Source organism: Bombina bombina, chromosome 5 (genome assembly GCF_027579735.1).
Source record: "Bombina bombina isolate aBomBom1 chromosome 5, aBomBom1.pri, whole genome shotgun sequence".
Taxonomy (NCBI): domain Eukaryota; kingdom Metazoa; phylum Chordata; class Amphibia; order Anura; family Bombinatoridae; genus Bombina; species Bombina bombina.
Window position 1 is genome coordinate 440,502,141 of NC_069503.1, and position 18,847 is coordinate 440,520,987.

The following is an 18,847-nucleotide window of genomic DNA, read 5'->3' on the forward strand; positions in this document are numbered from 1 at the left end:
ATGTTATTAAAAAATAAGCAAAACTATAAATTTTTACAAACACACTCCCAGATGGGCTAAATAAATGGATCATATACAAAACATTTATGATAAGAAAAATCTAGTGTACAATGTCCCTTTAAATCTTCCAGGACTGAGCTATGATCAATGTCTTGAATACAAATTTAAGTGAGGAAAACAACTTACTTCAACAATCTTACTTAATGATGTATTGCAAAATCCATGAAGAATATCACCATCTTGAATGACTTCGCCATGGCGATTGTAGCCAACACCAGTCACCTGCAAGACAACACGCTCCCTTTAACTATTGCAAAGAAAAGCACACAAAAATGATCGGAACAGACTCAAGTTGTAACACAATAAAATGCAATGCTCATCTTACTTTCCTCATATAAAGAAGAAAATTAAAATAAACTCCAGCTGTATAATCAATAACACCAGAGTGATTTAAAAGGATTTTACAAGTTACATTTCTTTGTTGCATATACAACTGGGTATTTTAAAATGCATTCACATTTTTTTTTTTATAAATGATGATAGATGTTTCTGTTTTGAATAAAAGGAAATAGTGGAAATCTGTCCCCGTCTACAAACAGAGCTAAGGGATTTGTTTTTCTCAGCAAGTAAACAATCTCAACCTAGGAATGAGTGCACAAATTGCATTTTTCTGTTAGTTGCGGATAGATGTGTAAAAACTATTACCCAAAAATGTGTTACTAAACAAAACAAACTAATGATCAAATAAATGTATTCAATAGTTAATTTAGCTTCTCCATTTCATAGAATTTTGTATTCGTTCATTTTTTTTAAGTTAATAAGAACATTTCAAACAAAAATTTGTTCAAATTTGTTATTTGTTTTGCAAACAATAATTAAAAACACATTTTGCACATCTAGTTGCAATAACAATCTAAACTCTATTCTACTGTTCTTTTTCAATTCATATAAAAGTGGAAAATTTAAAATGTATTTCAGTAAAAAACAAACAAAAACACAACAAAACAATGTCCTAATTAAAGCAATGTTTTTCTTCTCATACTTGCAGAGATGTTTCTCTCTACACCAGTAAAGGAGAGGCAGTTGTCTGTATCAGCCAATGGGGATTATAGAACGTACACAGCAATACTGCAGTATTAGTTTCAGTGTTCAGGACCTTTTTAATGGGTGCACAAACTGGCTGACTCTACTGACCACCAGGATAAAATGGACATCAATATACAGGTAAAATTAGCGAATATCAAAAAATGTCAGTGTTTATTGCACAAATTATCATTAAATAAATTTATGTCAAGATATGTAATTCATTTGTGAGAAAGAGGGGAGGCGGGGGTAGGGCTAAGTAAATAATAAGCAGGAGGTCTGTAGTTTTAGGCTGTTAGCCAAATTTGAGTATTATAATCTCTAAACTACGTAGACCACATGCCACAGATTTTAAAGTTAGAAAACTGAGTACAACTAACAAGTAATTATAAATAGACTTACTAAAAAGGATAAATAACTTAAATCTGTGAACCGAATTAGCTAACTTAGCCCAGTTATCATCAGGATTGTGAGATGATTTTAAAAATTAATATAAACCAACATTCATACACTAAAGTTTATTGAGTAGATAATATATTAACCACACACGCATCACCATACGGTGAAAAAATTAAAAAAACTACACCCCGGTGTGACAGGCTTTCTAAATTAATGGTATAGGAGATATTTAAAGAGATCTAGGCAGCATAACTAAAAATATCAGGCTAAGCCCTTACAATCCGAGGGCTGAATTACAATTAATTTTAACAATTATGTGCATTGGTACTCCTTCAACAAATGATACCAAGAGAATTAAGCAAATTAGATAATAGAAGTAAATTAGAAAGTTGTTTAAAATTGTATTTTCTATCTGAATCATGAAAGAAAAAAATTGAGTTTCATGTCCCTTTAAACACTACAACTTGGTTTCTCAATTATTAGGGATCAAGGAACAATACAAAAAAAAAAGGAAAACAATGCTTATTTCATTGAGCTAGCATAAACCCATATACGCGAAATTACATAAACTCTTATTTTGTACCAAACCCTAATGCTCATTAACAGGCTTGATCTCATCTGAATTTTTATTTTTATTTTAATCTACTCATGATAACGTTTATGTACTAATAAAACATAGTTCACTAACAATAATTGATCATTTCAAACTTAGAATTAAAACCACAAAGGAATATCTAATGTTAAGATCCAAAAAGATCTCGTTTGGACAGTAGTCTCAAATTGACCCCTCCCCTACTGGATTTGTTCTATTGCAGACCATCTAAAGAAGTCCACATTTTTGTTATGTACCTCCAGAAAATGACGTGACAAAGCTGAACAGGGATTATCATATTTTATATACCCCAAATGCTCATGTATACGAGTATGCACGTCACTTGTAGTCATGCACTCTACCAAATATATGACATATGTAAATGAAAAAGTAATAAATCCCCTTGTTTAAAAGTTTTGTCATGTGGTAATAACATGCTTTACATAGTCAATTGCAACTTCTATATGTACCGTTCATCGTCAACCAAGAACCAGTATCTTATTTCATGTAGCAAATTCTTTGAAAAGACAAAGCAGTCCCCCTCTTCCACCACCCTTCTCAAAGCTTCATCTCCATAAAGGAGAAGACACTTCTTCATAATCCCACAGATCATATAGAACTGTGAAGAATATTAGGTGATAAACAAGGGACGCCCCTCATACCTTCCTCTAGGCTTTACAGTCAAAAGATCCCTCCTCTCCTCTCTCTCCATTTTACATGCATACTTTCACTGACAAATGCTTATTTATCAAAGCAAATTCTCTTTGCTCTGATAAACTGACTTTTCACTTTAAAAATCTGCATAGGATACAAAGAATTGCCAGATATTGGTTTCGATAAATATTGGTCTGTATACTTGTAAAATCAACATTGCAAATCAATGTAATGTCCAGATCATTAACATATTATCCCATTCAAAAGTAAATAATATCAATACAAATCCCCAAATCCGGAATCCCAAAACCCAAACTTATTTTGAAATTCAAACTTTTTAATTAATATAAAAAAAAAAAAAAAAAAAAAAAAAGTATAAAAAAATTATGATTTATTCCTGCCTGTAAGTCACAATCTTCTCTGCTTGTGTCTTTGGTTTGTTTTTTTGTTTTCTAAAATGCAAATAATGGTCTATATTTATTTAAAACCACTATTCGCTTTCTGATTTTAGTACTGTACTATCTTTCTGATTTCCGGATCGCTTGATCGTGGCTGGTCACTATTAAATTCAAGGCAAGTGAATGCCGTAACGAAATAATTCTGACACGCACGGACCATTGCGTGAGCATTGCAGTCTTGTCAGGAGTAGCGACAAGATTCAGAAGCTTAAAACCAGGTCACTCGCAGAAGAAATACAGAGGCCTGTAAACATAAAACGCCATTAAACTACATAGGCGGCTACTACACATAATACAAAGGCAATAGGTGCTGGGGGAGAGGTGGAAAGTAAAATAAAAAATATATGCAGAAAAACTCCCTTATTGTATTTACCTTTAGATAAGGAAACCTCACTTTTAAAGCCAAAACAGGTGCACATGCAATAAGGGTCCCATTACAATACATATACCTAACGGTATCACGCAATAGAGGGGAGTAAGATACACAGCTAAATAACATACCGGAATATAAAGGACAAATACCTAATCAAGACTGCTGGAGTTAAGCAAAACATCTCCAAAAAAAGGGAATAAAATAGATGGCCAAGGAAAAGCTACGCCAGCAGCCACACCATCAGTTAATAGTTTTTTAAGGTGCTGGAGCCATCCACACCTCTTACTGTGCAAAAAGCAAAAAAAAAAATTAAGAGAATCCGTAACATCCTCAGAATCAGGAAAACACCACTGAAATATTAACCATACCAAAAGCACTACTGGATTCATTACCTTAAAAAAAGGATTTTTCTTCTTTAGTCTCTCAAGTCAAGCAGTGCATAAAAGAAGAACTTTTGGAAATCAGAAAATATATCACAAAGATGGGCCATAGAATTGAAAAAATAGAAACAGATGTAGACACTCATAATTAAGCTATGTCTACAGTTTATTTCCCAAATGCAAAAAAGAGATGAAACAATCCAAAAGCTGTAAAATAGAATAGACGACATAGAAAATTGCAGCCGGAGACACAATATAAGAATTTGGGGGGTACCCGAAACCATTACAGCTCCTGATACAGAGTGGTATCTACAAGGATTATTCAACTTCCTGAAAGAAGACGATTCATCAGACATAGTCGAAATAGACAGAGCTCATAGAGCCCTACGTCCCAAACCCATGGAAACACAACCACCAATTGTTCAAAATCACAAACTATTCTGTTAAAAAGACATCATGAAACCTGCAAGACAAAAGCAACCCATCTAATATGACAATGCAGACCTGCAAATATTCTTGGATTTAACAATCCAAACTCTACAAAAGAGAGGAACTGTCACATTTCACAAGAAGAAAAAATTACATATAGATGGGGCTTTTCATTTCACCTACTGATCAACTGGAAAGGCAAGAGAATAGTCTTTAAAACACCAGATGACATCCCTGAAATACGCAAAATTTTGGAGATCCCTGAACCTACACCTAGCAATACTCAACAGAAGCAGAGACCCAAGTCACCGCTGCCACAGAGACCTGAATGGCAACAATCACAAGCCAAAAAACTCTGCAAGCAACCAACTAAAGCACCAGCTAATGACACTTGAACATAAGAATTCCATATCATTTACTAAAAGGTCCAGATTTGTGTATTTTTCTTCTTTATTCAAAGGCGAGCTTATAAAGCTCTCCCAAAATTAGGGGAGAGAGCTAATCACAACTTGCGACCTAAAGTGCATTATCTATGCATGCAACAGATGGCTTTCTTTCCCAGTCCAAAATTCAGTTTAAAAGGTATACAAATATTATTCATGTTGAATTTAATAGATTTACATGGTCAGGATGATATTTCTCCTCAATTATTGTTATTTTATTAATTATGGTTTATAAATATTTTTTTCATGCAAGTTATAAAGGTTTAAGTTGTAAAATGTTATATTTAATGAACAGGTTTTCTCAAAACAACATAACAATGCTCTTATACTATACTCCCCTTACAATATGCTCTTTGTCAACTAATGGCTGATACCAAAAAGAATGTTATAACCTTAAAAACACAAAATGTGAAGGGATTTAATTGTCCCAATAAAAGGCATATGACACTACGAGACATACGTTAAAAGGGGGGGGGGGGCATAATCATGCTTTAGGAGACACATTTTAAAACAAGAAACATACCCAAATACTTCTCCTCGCACTATACACAAAATTACCATAGCTCAAATCCTTTAAAAAAAATTAACAGTGTTATCATTTTAATTAATAAATCTTTACCCTTTACATTATTTAAGTCAGACAAAGAGGGAATATATATTTGTATTGCAGGCCTTCTGTACGGCAAGGCAATAACTATAGTCAACCTTTATGTGCCAAATAAAAATCAAGACATTTTTGTACAAAAAAATCACTTCTAGAATAATTCCGCTGATAAAGGGACCTTTGATTCTAGCGGGGGACTTAAATGTCCCACTAAATCCCGTCATAAATTGTTCTACAACTCAGTCTAGAGCACGGGTGTCAAACACAAGGCCCGCGGGCCGAATCCGGCCCACCAGACCTCGTTATGTGGCCCGTGTAGCCGCCGCCGGCCGCCAGCCTTCACCTTTTATTCTCGCTTTTTTTTTTTTTTTTTTTTTTTTTTTTACACAAGAAAGCCGCCTCTTCAGCGCATGCACGGCAGCCTACAAGCCAGCCCTCTAGCGGTGCCGGCCGTTCTACACAGGAAACCTCCACTTTACATGCATTCAGGAAACCTCCACTTGTTTTTATATTGAGCGCATGCCATCCTGTGCTGCGACAGATCCAACGGCTGCCTGAACCCTTCTCTCCTGTACTGTAAGTACATATGATGAATGTGGGGGGGAGGGGGGGTCTGCTTATTAGGGGGGTCTGCTTATTATTCTGCTTAAAAGTCTGAGCGGTAAACTTTGGATATACTGACCACTTCCGTGTCACTTTACAGTGGTATAGGGACCATAAACTACAATCAAATAACCCAAAAATGTCCAAGAAAAGTTAAAAAAAAGTTAATGCCTTGTGTTTGCCATATGTGTAATAAACAGTGTTTGGCAATATTTGTATGTTTAAAAAAATAAATAAATTACTGTCTGTTACCAAAAATCATTTTTCAATAAATTGTACAATAATTGTACATTTGAATATCTCTACTTGCCATTATTCTGACTATGTTTCTGCTTTCAGAGCTAGTTATTACTTACATTATTACAAAAAACAGTAATAATTGAATGCAGTGACAATAATTTATGATAATAAAGAGTGGACACATAGTCCCACAGATACAACCGGCCCTTTGAGGGTGACCAAACTGCTGATGCGGCCCACAATGAATTTGAGTTTGACACCCCTGGTCTAGAGAGTTTCCCAAGGGGCACTAGTATCTATATGGCAAAATATACAACTCCTTACTCTTCATGATACATGGAGATACCTCCACCCACAAAAAAAAAAAAAGACTATATGTTTTTTTCACATCCCCAGAAAAGCTACTCTAGGTTAGACTACATCCTGATAGATTATCTCACTCTCTCATATATAGATAATGCACACAAACACACAACCTAGTCAGATCACTATGTCCATGTGTGACATTAGGTGGGCATCTATTCCTTTAAAAAGTTTAAACAGGAAATTAGACAAATCCTTTCTCTTAGACAACAAAAATAAACAAACACTCAAAGAGCAAATAGATACCTTTTTTGATATCAACAATAACCAATTCCCTTTGGGAATCTCACAAAAGTTATATTAATTAAAGGTGAATAAGAACAAGCAAGATAGACTAGAATACTCCACTCTTGCCTAAAAAATAGTTGACCTAGACTACCTACACAAAAGACATGGATAAAACCATATTAACACAGCTAAAATGATTACAGAGAACGGGTAAATAAGCTACTCCACATTAAAGCGCAACAACAGCATTTATACACCCAGCAAAAAATTTCACAATGAAAGTAACAAAGCAGGCAGAATGTTAGCAAAAACTTTAAAAAAACAAAACCTTAAATCATATGTACACTCATTAAATAATAACAATGGACCTCCTATTGAAGACACAGCAAACATTACAAATTTATTTAAACAGTTCTATCACAACTTGTATAATCTTTTTCCTAACAGAAATAAAGAATCGCATAGAAAATTATGCGAAAAATATCTACAAGAGATCCCTGTCCCAAATATACCTCCAGAATTAAAAACTAAGCTCACTCAACCCATTTCAGAAAAATAAATTAGAGAGGCTATTAAAAACTTAAAACCTAATAAATCACACGGAGCAGACCGCTTCTCCGGATTATATTACAAATTAGATAACCCCACACCTTACTTCACTATTTAATAACATCCCACAACTAATTCACTTCCCAGGCACAATGCTGCAGGCACATGTATCTGAATTGCCTAAACATGGGAAGATCCCTAATTCACCTGCTAACTTTAGGCCGATATCCCTACTTAACGTGGATTTAAAATTATATGCCAAAGTTTTGGCAACACGAATGAACCACATACTTCCACACATAATAAACCAAGATCAGGTTGGGTTTGTACCGCAGAGAGAGTAACTTGACACAAACTCGTACAATTTTTAAACAACTATGCACAAAAGAACCATCACCTAAAAAGCTTATATCCACCCTATATAAATTAATAATTAATGGTAGAAATTCTACAAACCCAGGGTATGTCAAGGGATGGGAGAGAGATCTAGGAACCCAATAATCTGAGAAAATATGTTAAACAAGACTTAGAATACTAACTAAATCTGCACATTCAGCCAAAGCATTAGAGACAAATATCAAAATCATGATGAGATGGTATCTGACCCCAACTAGAATTAAATACATGTTCTCAACAGCTACTGACAGATGTTGGAGAGACTGCGGAATAAGAGAAGATCCTCTTCATATATGGTGACAATGTGAGAAAATAAAACCTTTCTGGGATATGATAACAAAAAAAACAAACTCAGTACTACAAATACAGGTGCAACTATCACCAGAAATTATATTACTAAATGAGAGACCTATAACATGTAATATTAAAAAGCAGTTATTTCAAATTTTAATTAATTCAGCAAAACAACTGATTCCTAAAGTGTGGAAGTCACCAAATATCCCTACAGAATTAGATAGGAGGGAAATGGTAGAAACAACTCTATTAATGAAAATATTCCATTACTTTAAAAGGGGACAATTGGATATTTTCCAAGATATGATTTTTTATTGGGAATCATTCACAAAATCAACACTAGGTTTCTGATAAATAACTACACTCATTACAAAATATAGTATAAAAGAAATAATAGAGTGGAGGACAGCAAATGGAAAATATTGGTACAATAAGATAAGCCAATCCCGATCAGTAACTAGAGCTAGATAACCTGTTCTATGTTTAGTTTAAATGTTGAGTTATAATGATTTAAGATTGAATGTTTATACTTTGTTTGGGAATAGAGGAAATTTTACTAAAGGATGCAATCGCCAGATGGACTTACAAATGGAGAACTTTATAATATAAACAAGAAAGACGAACATGGTTAATCACCATTAAAGGGACAGTCAAGTCCAAAATAAACTTTCATGATTCAGATAGAGAATGTAATTTTAAACTATTTTCCAATTTACTTTTATCACCAATTTTGCTTTGTTCTCTTGGTATTTTAAATTTAGGAGGTTCACATGCTAATTTCTAAGCCCTTGAAGGCCGCCTCTTCTCTCAGGGCATTTTGACAGTTTTTCACCACTAGTGGGTGTTTGTTCATGTGTGTCATATAGATAACACTGTGTTCACGCACGTGGCATTCCAGTGAGCCAGCTCTGATTGGCTAAAATGGATGTCTGTCAAAAGGACTGAAATAAGGGGCAGTTTGCAGAGGTTTAGATACAAGGCAATCACAGTGGTTAAAAGTGTATTTATTTAACTGTGTTGGTTATGCAAAACTAGGGAATGGGTAACAAAGGTATTATCTATCTTTTTAAACAATAAAAATTCTGACATAGACTGTCCCTTTAATATACCCCAACTTGAACTATAATATGTGGATGAAATCTAAACAATGTCTGTTTATCACCTATATGTATCTGAACACATATCCATGTATGTATTTTGAATTTCTCAATACAAAAAAATGGTATTAAACTACATGTAGATTACATGTATAAACTGTATTATGACATGTGAATATTGCCTAAATTACATAAGATATTGTTGCTTACATTTGGTCCCATTCCCTTTCCCATTTTTAAAGATGCAAATATTCTGAAATCCAAACCTTTTCTGGTCCCAAGCAGTTTGGATAAAGGATTTTCTACCGGTACTCTAATCATTATCATTTAGAAATTTCACACAATATTTTGCCATACCATAGTCAAAAAATATTATTTTTTAAAAACCTCTTATAAAACCACTCTCTTTTTTTAAAGCATTGTATTCTTAAATGAAGTCCTTTCACTATGTATTTAAACACCTATCCCAAGACATGCACTAAGTGCGCTACTGTGTTGCATCAAATAAGGATAAAGCATTTGAGCCAATCAGGAGCAGGCATACATATGTATGCGACAAATTACTGACTGCATCCTTATCTGAACTAGCAGGGAAATATCGCAGAACTCCAACTAGGTGTATTATCCCATTCCCAGCAAAATAAAGATTTTATGAAAAAAATAAGATATCTTAATAACACCACATATTTGCACATTAGAATATCTCTTTAAAATTAAAAACAACAACATAATGCAATACATGTAATTACAACTAAAACTAAATAAAGAACCAGTGAACACCGAGATATGTGAGATATTGTGTAACCCTTGCTACTTTTTTTTAAATTAAAACACCTACACAGAGAGGCAGCAGTGCTCTAAATTCCAATTAACATTTGACAGTGAATACTAATAAAGAAACTATCCAATTTCTAACTATGTCATTGTAACAAGCAGGACATAAAATGAACAATACTGATTGCATATTTATTTTAATGATTTTTTCACAATATTTCAGTGTATTCAGGGATAATTTCCAAGCTCATAGACAAAATAAATTTTTTAATTTAATTTGAGACTTATATGAAAGAACATTTATAATATCATTACTATATTAATAAGAGTAAGCATAACAAAAGGAGAAAATGTTAATAAACAACAGCAATTTTTTTAGGTATGTTGCCCAATGCTTGTAAGTACCAGTTCATGGCTTCTGCATAGACTATTTCTGTGTAAAATGAAGAATCACGCTGTAGCCAATCGTAAAGCGCCCTGGTCAAAACCAGGGGCTTTACTATTAACTTGCTGTACATCAAAGGGGGCGTTACAATTGGCTGCAGCACGATTCCTCATTTTAGACAGAATTAGACTATGCATTGCGGGTGGAGGAACAGCGGAATGTATAACAAAATAAAAAGATAATTAAATATTTTAGGGTCTACAATGATTTTGATCAATGAAAGTGCCCATCATTTACTTTTGTATTACAAATATTGTTGAGATAATAGTTTAAGTTGACAATTACTTTAAAGGGACAGTCTAGTTAAAATTAAACTTTCCTAATTCAGATAGCACATGCAATTTCCAATTTACTTTTATCATCAAATTTGCTTTTTGTTGAATGCTAAACCTAGGTATGCTCATACCTTGCCTCAATACAAAAAGAAAGCAGCTCAATCCTCCTTTTCCTACCGAGCGCCACAGTTATGGAACGACCTCCCGCACACTTTCAAACCTTCCCCAAGCCTAATATCCTTTAAGAGATCCCTCTCTACATATCTCAAAACAGAATGTGCCTGTCATGGTTGATTAAATATTTCCTACCTGTTCTATGTTAAATTTTTGCATATATTGTGTATTATTATTATTGTTTTTGTATTTTATTGTACCCTATTGTATCAATTGCAATGTTTTGTGATCCCAGGACATACTTGAAAACGAGAGAAATCTCAATGTATCCTTCCTGGTAAAATATTTTATAAATAAATAAAATAAAAATATGCTAATTTCTAAGCCCTTGAAGGCAGTCTGTTATCTCAGTGCATGTTAAAGGTTTTTACAATTAGACAGCGTTAGTTCATGAGTGTCAAATAGATAACACTGTGCTCACTCCCATGGAGTTATTTATCAGACAGCACTGATTGTCTAAAATGCAAGTCTGTCAAAACAACTAAAATAAGGGTGTCACGGATACTGGGCTGCAGGGGCTGAACCTTTGCCCCCTGTCACGGATACCAGGCAGCTAAGGCTACCCCCCACCCCCCTACAATCTCACCCTGTTTCTCAGTGGTTTCGGGCTCCTCAGAGCAACCACCATCTCTGGAGACTGTTTGTTTGCTTTGTGTTGGCTTGTTTTTTGTTAAGGAAAACTAGGCTGGCCGGGCTCATGGAACTCCCGGTCGGCCGCCTCACAACGGACACCCGCCTAACCCCTCTCAGGCTGGCCAGGCTCCTGGAACTCCCAGTCGGCCACAGGACAGCAGAAAATCCGCTAACTTTACCCTTGGTCGCTCCAGCAGCCCTTTGCCCCAGAGCTCTGCTCTTTTGGGGATTGGTAGCCCCTAGGGAGGATAAGAGCTGAGGTAACCCCATAACTTCAACGGACTGTAACTCCGGTTCCCGGTAAAAAATCATGCTGATTGGACTGTGGCATCTGGGGACCGAGAGCTTTAAAATGACACCCTGGAAGTGCCACCGCTCCCCCGGGATCACCCTAAAACTGCTACCCCTGTGTCCTGGGATTCTGTGTGACTGTGGCTGCTATGGAGGTGCCGGTCAGTCTGGAGGGGCGGGAATGGCGGGAAAATTGTGGGATTGTCCTTTGTGTTATCAAGATGAGCTGTGTGTATAAAAGGAGTGTATGTTTTACAATAAAATCAGTTCTTTTTTCACCTGAATGCTAGTCTGTCTAGTTATTTGGGTGGGCTCCAGCTAAAATCACTTTCCTGGGCTACATAGCCACTTGTTCCAGGCAGAGGAAGGACCCGGTCAACGGCGCTACCCAGTCGGGGTAGCGGGGTATCCCTCACAAAGGGGGCAGTCTGCAGAAGCATAGATACAAGGTAATCACAGAGGTAAAACTATATTAATATAAACATATTTGTTATGCAAACCTGGGGAATGGGTAATAAAGGGATTATCTATCTTTTTTAAACAATAAAAATTCTGGAGTAGACTGTTCTTTTAACAAAATATGGCCCTATAATCAGGATTCTTAATCTCTTCAATATGCTATTTGAAAGGACGTGTTAATAGAATTGAAACTCCTATCACGTCTGCAAGTTTAAAAGAAACCTTTTCAAAATTTTACAACTTTATATTTGTTAAATCTTACAAGCTCTTAAAAATTATACAATTTTTCATCTAAAAATGTTTCCAATAAAGACTCCATTACTGATGTCATATGTATTGGTCTGTAATTATTGAACACCTTGCCATGGGATAAAAACACTATTTTCAGAACAATACCTTAGGCGGCAAATCCTTTAGCGACAGCAATGCAGTTTAAATTATACGGTTTGCAGAAGAATAACATAATTTAAGTAAGAACTTACCTGATTAATTAATTTATTTCATAGTGGCAAGAGTCCATGAGCTAGTGACGTATGGGATATACATTCCTACCTGGAGGGGGCAAAATTTCCCAAACCTCAAAATGTCTATAAATACACCTCCCACCTCACTCATACTTCAGTTTAACGTATAGCCAAATAGTGAGGTGTAAAAAAGGATTAAAAAGCATACAAAAAAGAGGAACTGGAAAAAATAATGTGCTTTATACAAAAAAATCATAACCACAAAAAATAGGGTGGGTCTCGTGGACTCTTGCCACTATGAAATAAATGAATTTATCAGGTAAGTTCTAACATAAATTACGTTTTCTTTCATGTAAGTGGCAAGAGTCCATGAGCTAGTGACGTATGGGATATAATACCCAAGACGTGGAAGTCCACGAGTCACTGGAGAGGGAGAGCTAAAATAAAAACAGCTATTTCCGCTGAGAAATTAGATCCCAAAAAAAAAAACAAATACGTTTTCTTAAAAAATTTAAAAAAAACTCAAATCAAAGGCATTAGAATCAAACAGACAACTGCCTGAAGAACCTTTCTACCAAAGGCTGCTTCTGAAGAAGCAAACACATAAAAATGGTAAAATTTAGTAAAAGTATGCAAAGACCACCAAGTTGCTGCTTTGCAAATTTGATCAACCGAAGCTTCATTTTTGAGAACCCAAGAAGTGGCAACTGATCTAGTAGAATGAGCTGTAATTCTCTAAGCTTTGTGAATCAAAAGTCTGAACCAAAAAAACTGAGAAATAACAGACTTTCTGACCTTTCCTGGAGACAGAAAAAATAAAAAAAAAAGACTAGAAGTCTTTCTGAAATCTTAATTGGCCTCAACATAATATTTCAAAGCTCTTACTACATCCAAAGAATGTAAAGACCCTACTAGAGTATTCTTAAAATTAGGACACAAAGAAGGAACAACAATTTCCTTATTGATGATGTTAGAATTCACAACTTTAGGTAAAAATTTAAATGAAGTCTGCAAAACAACTTTATCTTGATAGAAAAACAGATAAAGAGACTCACAATAGAGTGCAGACAATACAGAAACTCTTCAAGCAGAAGAGATTGCCAAAAGAAAAAACACTTTCCAAGAAAGTAATTGAATGTCCAGAGAATACATAGACTCAAAAGGAGGAGCCTGAAAAATCTTAATAGAGACTCCAAGGAGAAATATATTTAAAAACATGTTTAATATGAACCAAAACAAAACAGTGAATATCAGGAAGTTAAAGCGACACTGAACCCAAATTTTTCTTTCCTGATTCAGATAGAGCATGACATTTTAAGCAACTTTCTAATTTACTCCTATTATCACATTTTCTTTATTCTCTTGGTATCTTTATTTGAAATGCAAGAATGTAAGTTTAGATGCCGGCCCATTTTTGGTGAACAACCTGGGTTGTCCTTCCTGATTGGTGGATAAATTCATCCACCAATAAAAACGTGCTGTCCTGAACCCCAAAAAAAAAAGCTTAGATGCCTTATTTTTCAAATAAAGATAGCAAGAGAACGAAGAAAAATTGATATTAGGAGTAAATTAGAAAGTTGATTAAAATTGCATGCTCTATCTGAATCACGAAAGAAAAAAAATTGGGTTCAGTGTCCCTTTAAGCAATCTTTCTATGAAATAAGAGAAAAAGAAGAAAATTTGTCCTTCCAAAGAATTTGCAGACAAAACGTTAGTCCAAACCAACCTGAAGAAACTGTAAAAAATGCCAAGAATAATCATGAGTTGAACATCATGAAATATAGGTTTGCCAAACCCGAAAATAAAATTAGCGAGCCTGTATCATAGTGCTAAAAACTGAGTCAGAGAAACATCTATGACTAATCACTTAAAAAAAACATAATACTCATATGCTAAATCACTTGAAACTGATGCAGTATAACTGCAAAAAGCTGACAGGAAAATATCACCTGAGCATCTCTATGTAAAAAAGGAAGATATTTTACCTCACAATTTCCTCAGCTCAGCAGAGTGAGTTCTGTGTAAAAAAAATATACTTCAGCTGTTGCTCAGCTGCAGGTAAAAAAAAAAAAAAAAATGAAGAAATGAACAGCAGCCAATCCGCAGTGCTGAGGTCATGAACTATTTTACTGTGATCTCATGAGATTTCACTTAACTCTCATGAGATTTCATAGTAAACTTCCTTAAACGGAATAGGGAAATAAGATGAGTGTACACGTAAGCTCACTCCCTTAGCTGTCCCGGGACAGACATACTGATTTGCTGCTTAGAAGTCATTTACAATGGGATGTGGCCACTGAGGAACTTTTGAGGTAAAATATCTTTCTTTTTTACATAGAGATGTTAAGGCGATATTTTCTAATCAGCTTTTTACAGCTATGCTGCATCACTTTCAAGTGTTTCAACATTTGGGTATCATGGCCCTTTAAGCGTTCAATTTCCAAACCTTCAAATTTAGAAATTTGAGATCCTATGGAAAAAACGGCCCCTGAAACAGAAGGTCTGGCCTTAAAGGAAGTGGCCAAGGCTGGCAACTGAACATCCTGACAAAGTTTCCATACCAAAACCTGAGAGACCAAGCTGGAGCTATCAGAAACACATAAAAATTGTTCCATTATGATCCTGAAGATCACCCTTGGAAAAAGAACCAGAGGTGGAAAAAATGTAAGCTCCGCCTGAGGATCCTTGGTCCTAGAAAACAATCTGGAAAACTTCTTGTTTAGACGAGAGACCATCAGATTTATTTCTGGAAGACCCCACATCTGTACAAGATGAAAAAAAACACACATCTGAATGGAGAGCACTCCCCCCCCCCCCCAGATATAAAGTCTGACGGCTGTAATAATCCACTTCCCAATTGTCTACACCTGAGAAATGAATTGCAAAATATTAGACAAGAGTTGGATTCCATCCAAGAAAGTATCCGAGATACTGTCTCCATAACTGAAGGACTGCGAGTCCCTCCTTGATGATTGACAAATGCCACTGTTGTGATATTGTCTGTAACAGTTGTCTCTTCAAAAGAAGCCACGCCTGAAGAGCCCTGAAAATAGCATGAAGTTCTAAAATATTGATTGGTAACTTCGCCTCCTGAGGTTTCTAAACCCCTAGTGCTGTCAAAGACTCTCAAACAGCTCCCCCACCTGAAAAACTTGCATCTGTTGAGAATACACTCCAGGTAGGGTCAAACAAATGAGGCCCCTGAACAATAAGGTGATAGTCTAACAACAAAATCAGAGAGAAAAAAAGTGTTGGGATTTATGTATATCAGTTGTAATAACTGAAAATAATCCCTGCACCTATGGTGCAACATGCAAAGCTTTAGAGGCCCCAAACGAAAAACGAGCAAAGAGGATCGCACCTGATGCTGCAGTCATGAGACCAAAAACTTCCATGTACATAACCACTGAAGAAAAAAATAGAGACTGAAGGATAAGACAAACTAAAATTAACTTCATTCGTCTCTAGACTATCAGAGAAAGAATCAGACACAAAATTTATCTGGAAACCTAAAAAGGTGACCCCTGTCTAAGGAATCAAGAAACACTATTGTAAATTGATCCTCCAGCCATGTCTTGGATACCACACTAGTTGTTTCAAGTGAGATTCTGCTGATTGAAAAGATTGAAGCTAGTACCAAATATCATCCAAATAAGGAAACACTGCAATGCCATGCTCTCTGAATACAGATAGAAGGGAACCAAGAATGCTTATCTAGAAAAAGAATCTCAGAAAACAATAGTGGTCTGAATGAATTAAAATAAGCGTCCTGCAAGTCTATTGTGGACATGAAGTAACCTTGCTAAACAGAAAGGCAAAATAGCCCCTATAGTCACCATCTTGAAAGTTGGGACTCTTACAAAACAATATAAAAATTTCAGATCCAGAAATGGTCTGAACAAATTTTTTTCTTTAGGACAATGAATAGATTTGAATAGAAACCCAAACTCCATTCCTGCAGAGGAACTGGAACCATCACCCCTGAAAACTCTAAATCTGAAACACAAGAATCTTCCCATGGGAGGTTTTTATTCTGAAACCTATTCGATACCCCTGAGAAAACAATATTCTGAATCCAATGATTTGAACAGAAAATGTCCAAATATGTTGAAATAAACGCTATCCAAAATAAAAAATGTTAACCTAAACTAATACCCCTATAAAAATAAAAAATCCCCCCCCCCAAATAAAAACACTCCCTAATCTAATACTAAACTACCAATAGCCCTTAAAAGGGCCTTTTGTAGGGCATTGCCCTAAGTTAAACAGCTCTTTTACTTACAAAAATTACCAATTACCCCCTAACAGTAAAACCCACCACCCACCAAACCCCCCAAAATAAAAATACACTAAAAAAAACTTAAACTACCCATTGCCCCTAAAGGGGCATTTGTATGGGCATCAGCTCTTTTCCAGCCCAAAAATTCTAATCTAAAAAAAAAAAGCCACCCCAAAAAAAAAAAAAAAAAGCCTTAGAGTAAGCCCTAAAAAACATAATTTATGCTTACCTGATAAATTTATTTCTCTTGTAGTGTATCCAGTCCATGGATCATCCATTACTTGTGGGATATTCTCCTTCCCAACAGGAAGTTGCAAGAGGATCACCCACAGCAGAGCTGCTATATAGCTCCTCCCCTAACTGTCATATCCAGTCATTCGACCGAAAACAAACAGAGAAAGGAGAAACCATAGAGTGCAGTGGTGACTGTAGTTTAATTAAAATTTAGACCTGCCTTAAAAGGACAGGGCGGGCCGTGGACTGGATACACTACAAGAGAAATAAATTTATCAAGTAAGCATAAATTATGTTTTCTCTTGTTAAGTGTATCCAGTCCACGGATCATCCATTACTTGTGGGATACCAATACCAAAGCTAAAGTACACGGATGATGGGAGGAACAAGGCAGGATTAAGCGGAAGGAACCACTGCCTGAAGAACCTTTCTCCCAAAAACAGCCTCTGAAGAAGCAAAAGTATCAAATTTGTAAAAGGTGTGAAGCGAAGACCAAGTCGCGGCCTTGCAAATCTGTTCAACAGAGGCCTCATTTTTAAAGGCCCAGGTGGAAGCCACAGCTCTAGTAGAATGAGCTGTAATCCTTTCAGGGGGCTGCTGTCCAGCAGTCTCATAGGCTAGGCGTATTACGCTCCGAAGCCAAAAGGAAAGAGAGGTTGCCGAAGCTTTTTGACCTCTCCTCTGTCCAGAGTAAACGACAAACAGGGAAGATGTTTGACGAAAATCCTTAGTAGCTTGTAAGTAAAACTTCAAGGCACGGACTACGTCCAGATTATGTAAAAGACGTTCCTTCTTTGAAGAAGGATTAGGACACAATGATGGAACAACAATCTCTTGATTGATATTCTTGTTAAAAACCACCTTAGGTAAAAACCCAGGTTTGGTACGCAGAACTACCTTATCTGCATGAAAAATCAGATAAGGAGAATCACATTGTAAGGCAGATAGCTCAGAGACTCTCCGAGCCGAGGAAATAGCCATCAAAAACAGAACTTTCCAAGATAAAAGTTTAATATCAATGGAATGAAGGGGTTCAAACGGAACTCCTTGAAGAACCTTAAGAACCAAGTTTAAGTTCCACGGGGGAGCAACAGGTTTAAACACAGACTTAATTCTAACCAAAGCCTGGCAAAATGCCTGGATGTCTGGAACCTCTGCCAGACGCTTGTGCAAAGGAATAGACAGAGCAGAAATCTGTCCCTTTAAGGAACTAGCTGATAATCCTTTGTCCAAGCCCTCTTGGAGAAAGGACAATATTCTAGGAATCCTAACCTTACTCCATGAGTAATTCTTGGATTCACACCAATAAAGATATTTACTCCATATCTTGTGGTAGATTTTCCTGGTAACAGGCTTTCGTGCCTGTATTAAAGTATCAATGACTGACTCGGAGAAGCCACGCTTTGATAGAATCAAGCGTTCAATCTCCATGCAGTCAGTCTCAGAGAAATTAGATTTGGATGATTGAAAGGACCTTGTATCAGAAGGTCCTGTCTTAGAGGCAGAGTCCATGGTGGAAAGGATGACATGTCCACTAGGTCTGCATACCAAGTCCTGCGTGGCCACGCAGGCGCTATCAGAATCACCGATGCTCTCTCCTGTTTGATTTTGGCAATCAGTCGAGGGAGCAGAGG

The 18,847-nt window shown here is 36.0% G+C and overlaps 1 protein-coding gene across 1 annotated transcript in view; it reads right to left on the bottom strand.

Annotated features, from left to right (window-relative positions):
- ATP2C1 (ATPase secretory pathway Ca2+ transporting 1) overlaps positions 1–18,847 on the bottom strand; it is a 209,041-nt gene that overhangs the window by 88,559 nt on the left and 101,635 nt on the right. Inside the window, 1 exon segment of the mRNA XM_053714301.1 lies at positions 187–282. Coding sequence (XP_053570276.1) covers positions 187–282 — 96 coding nt within the window.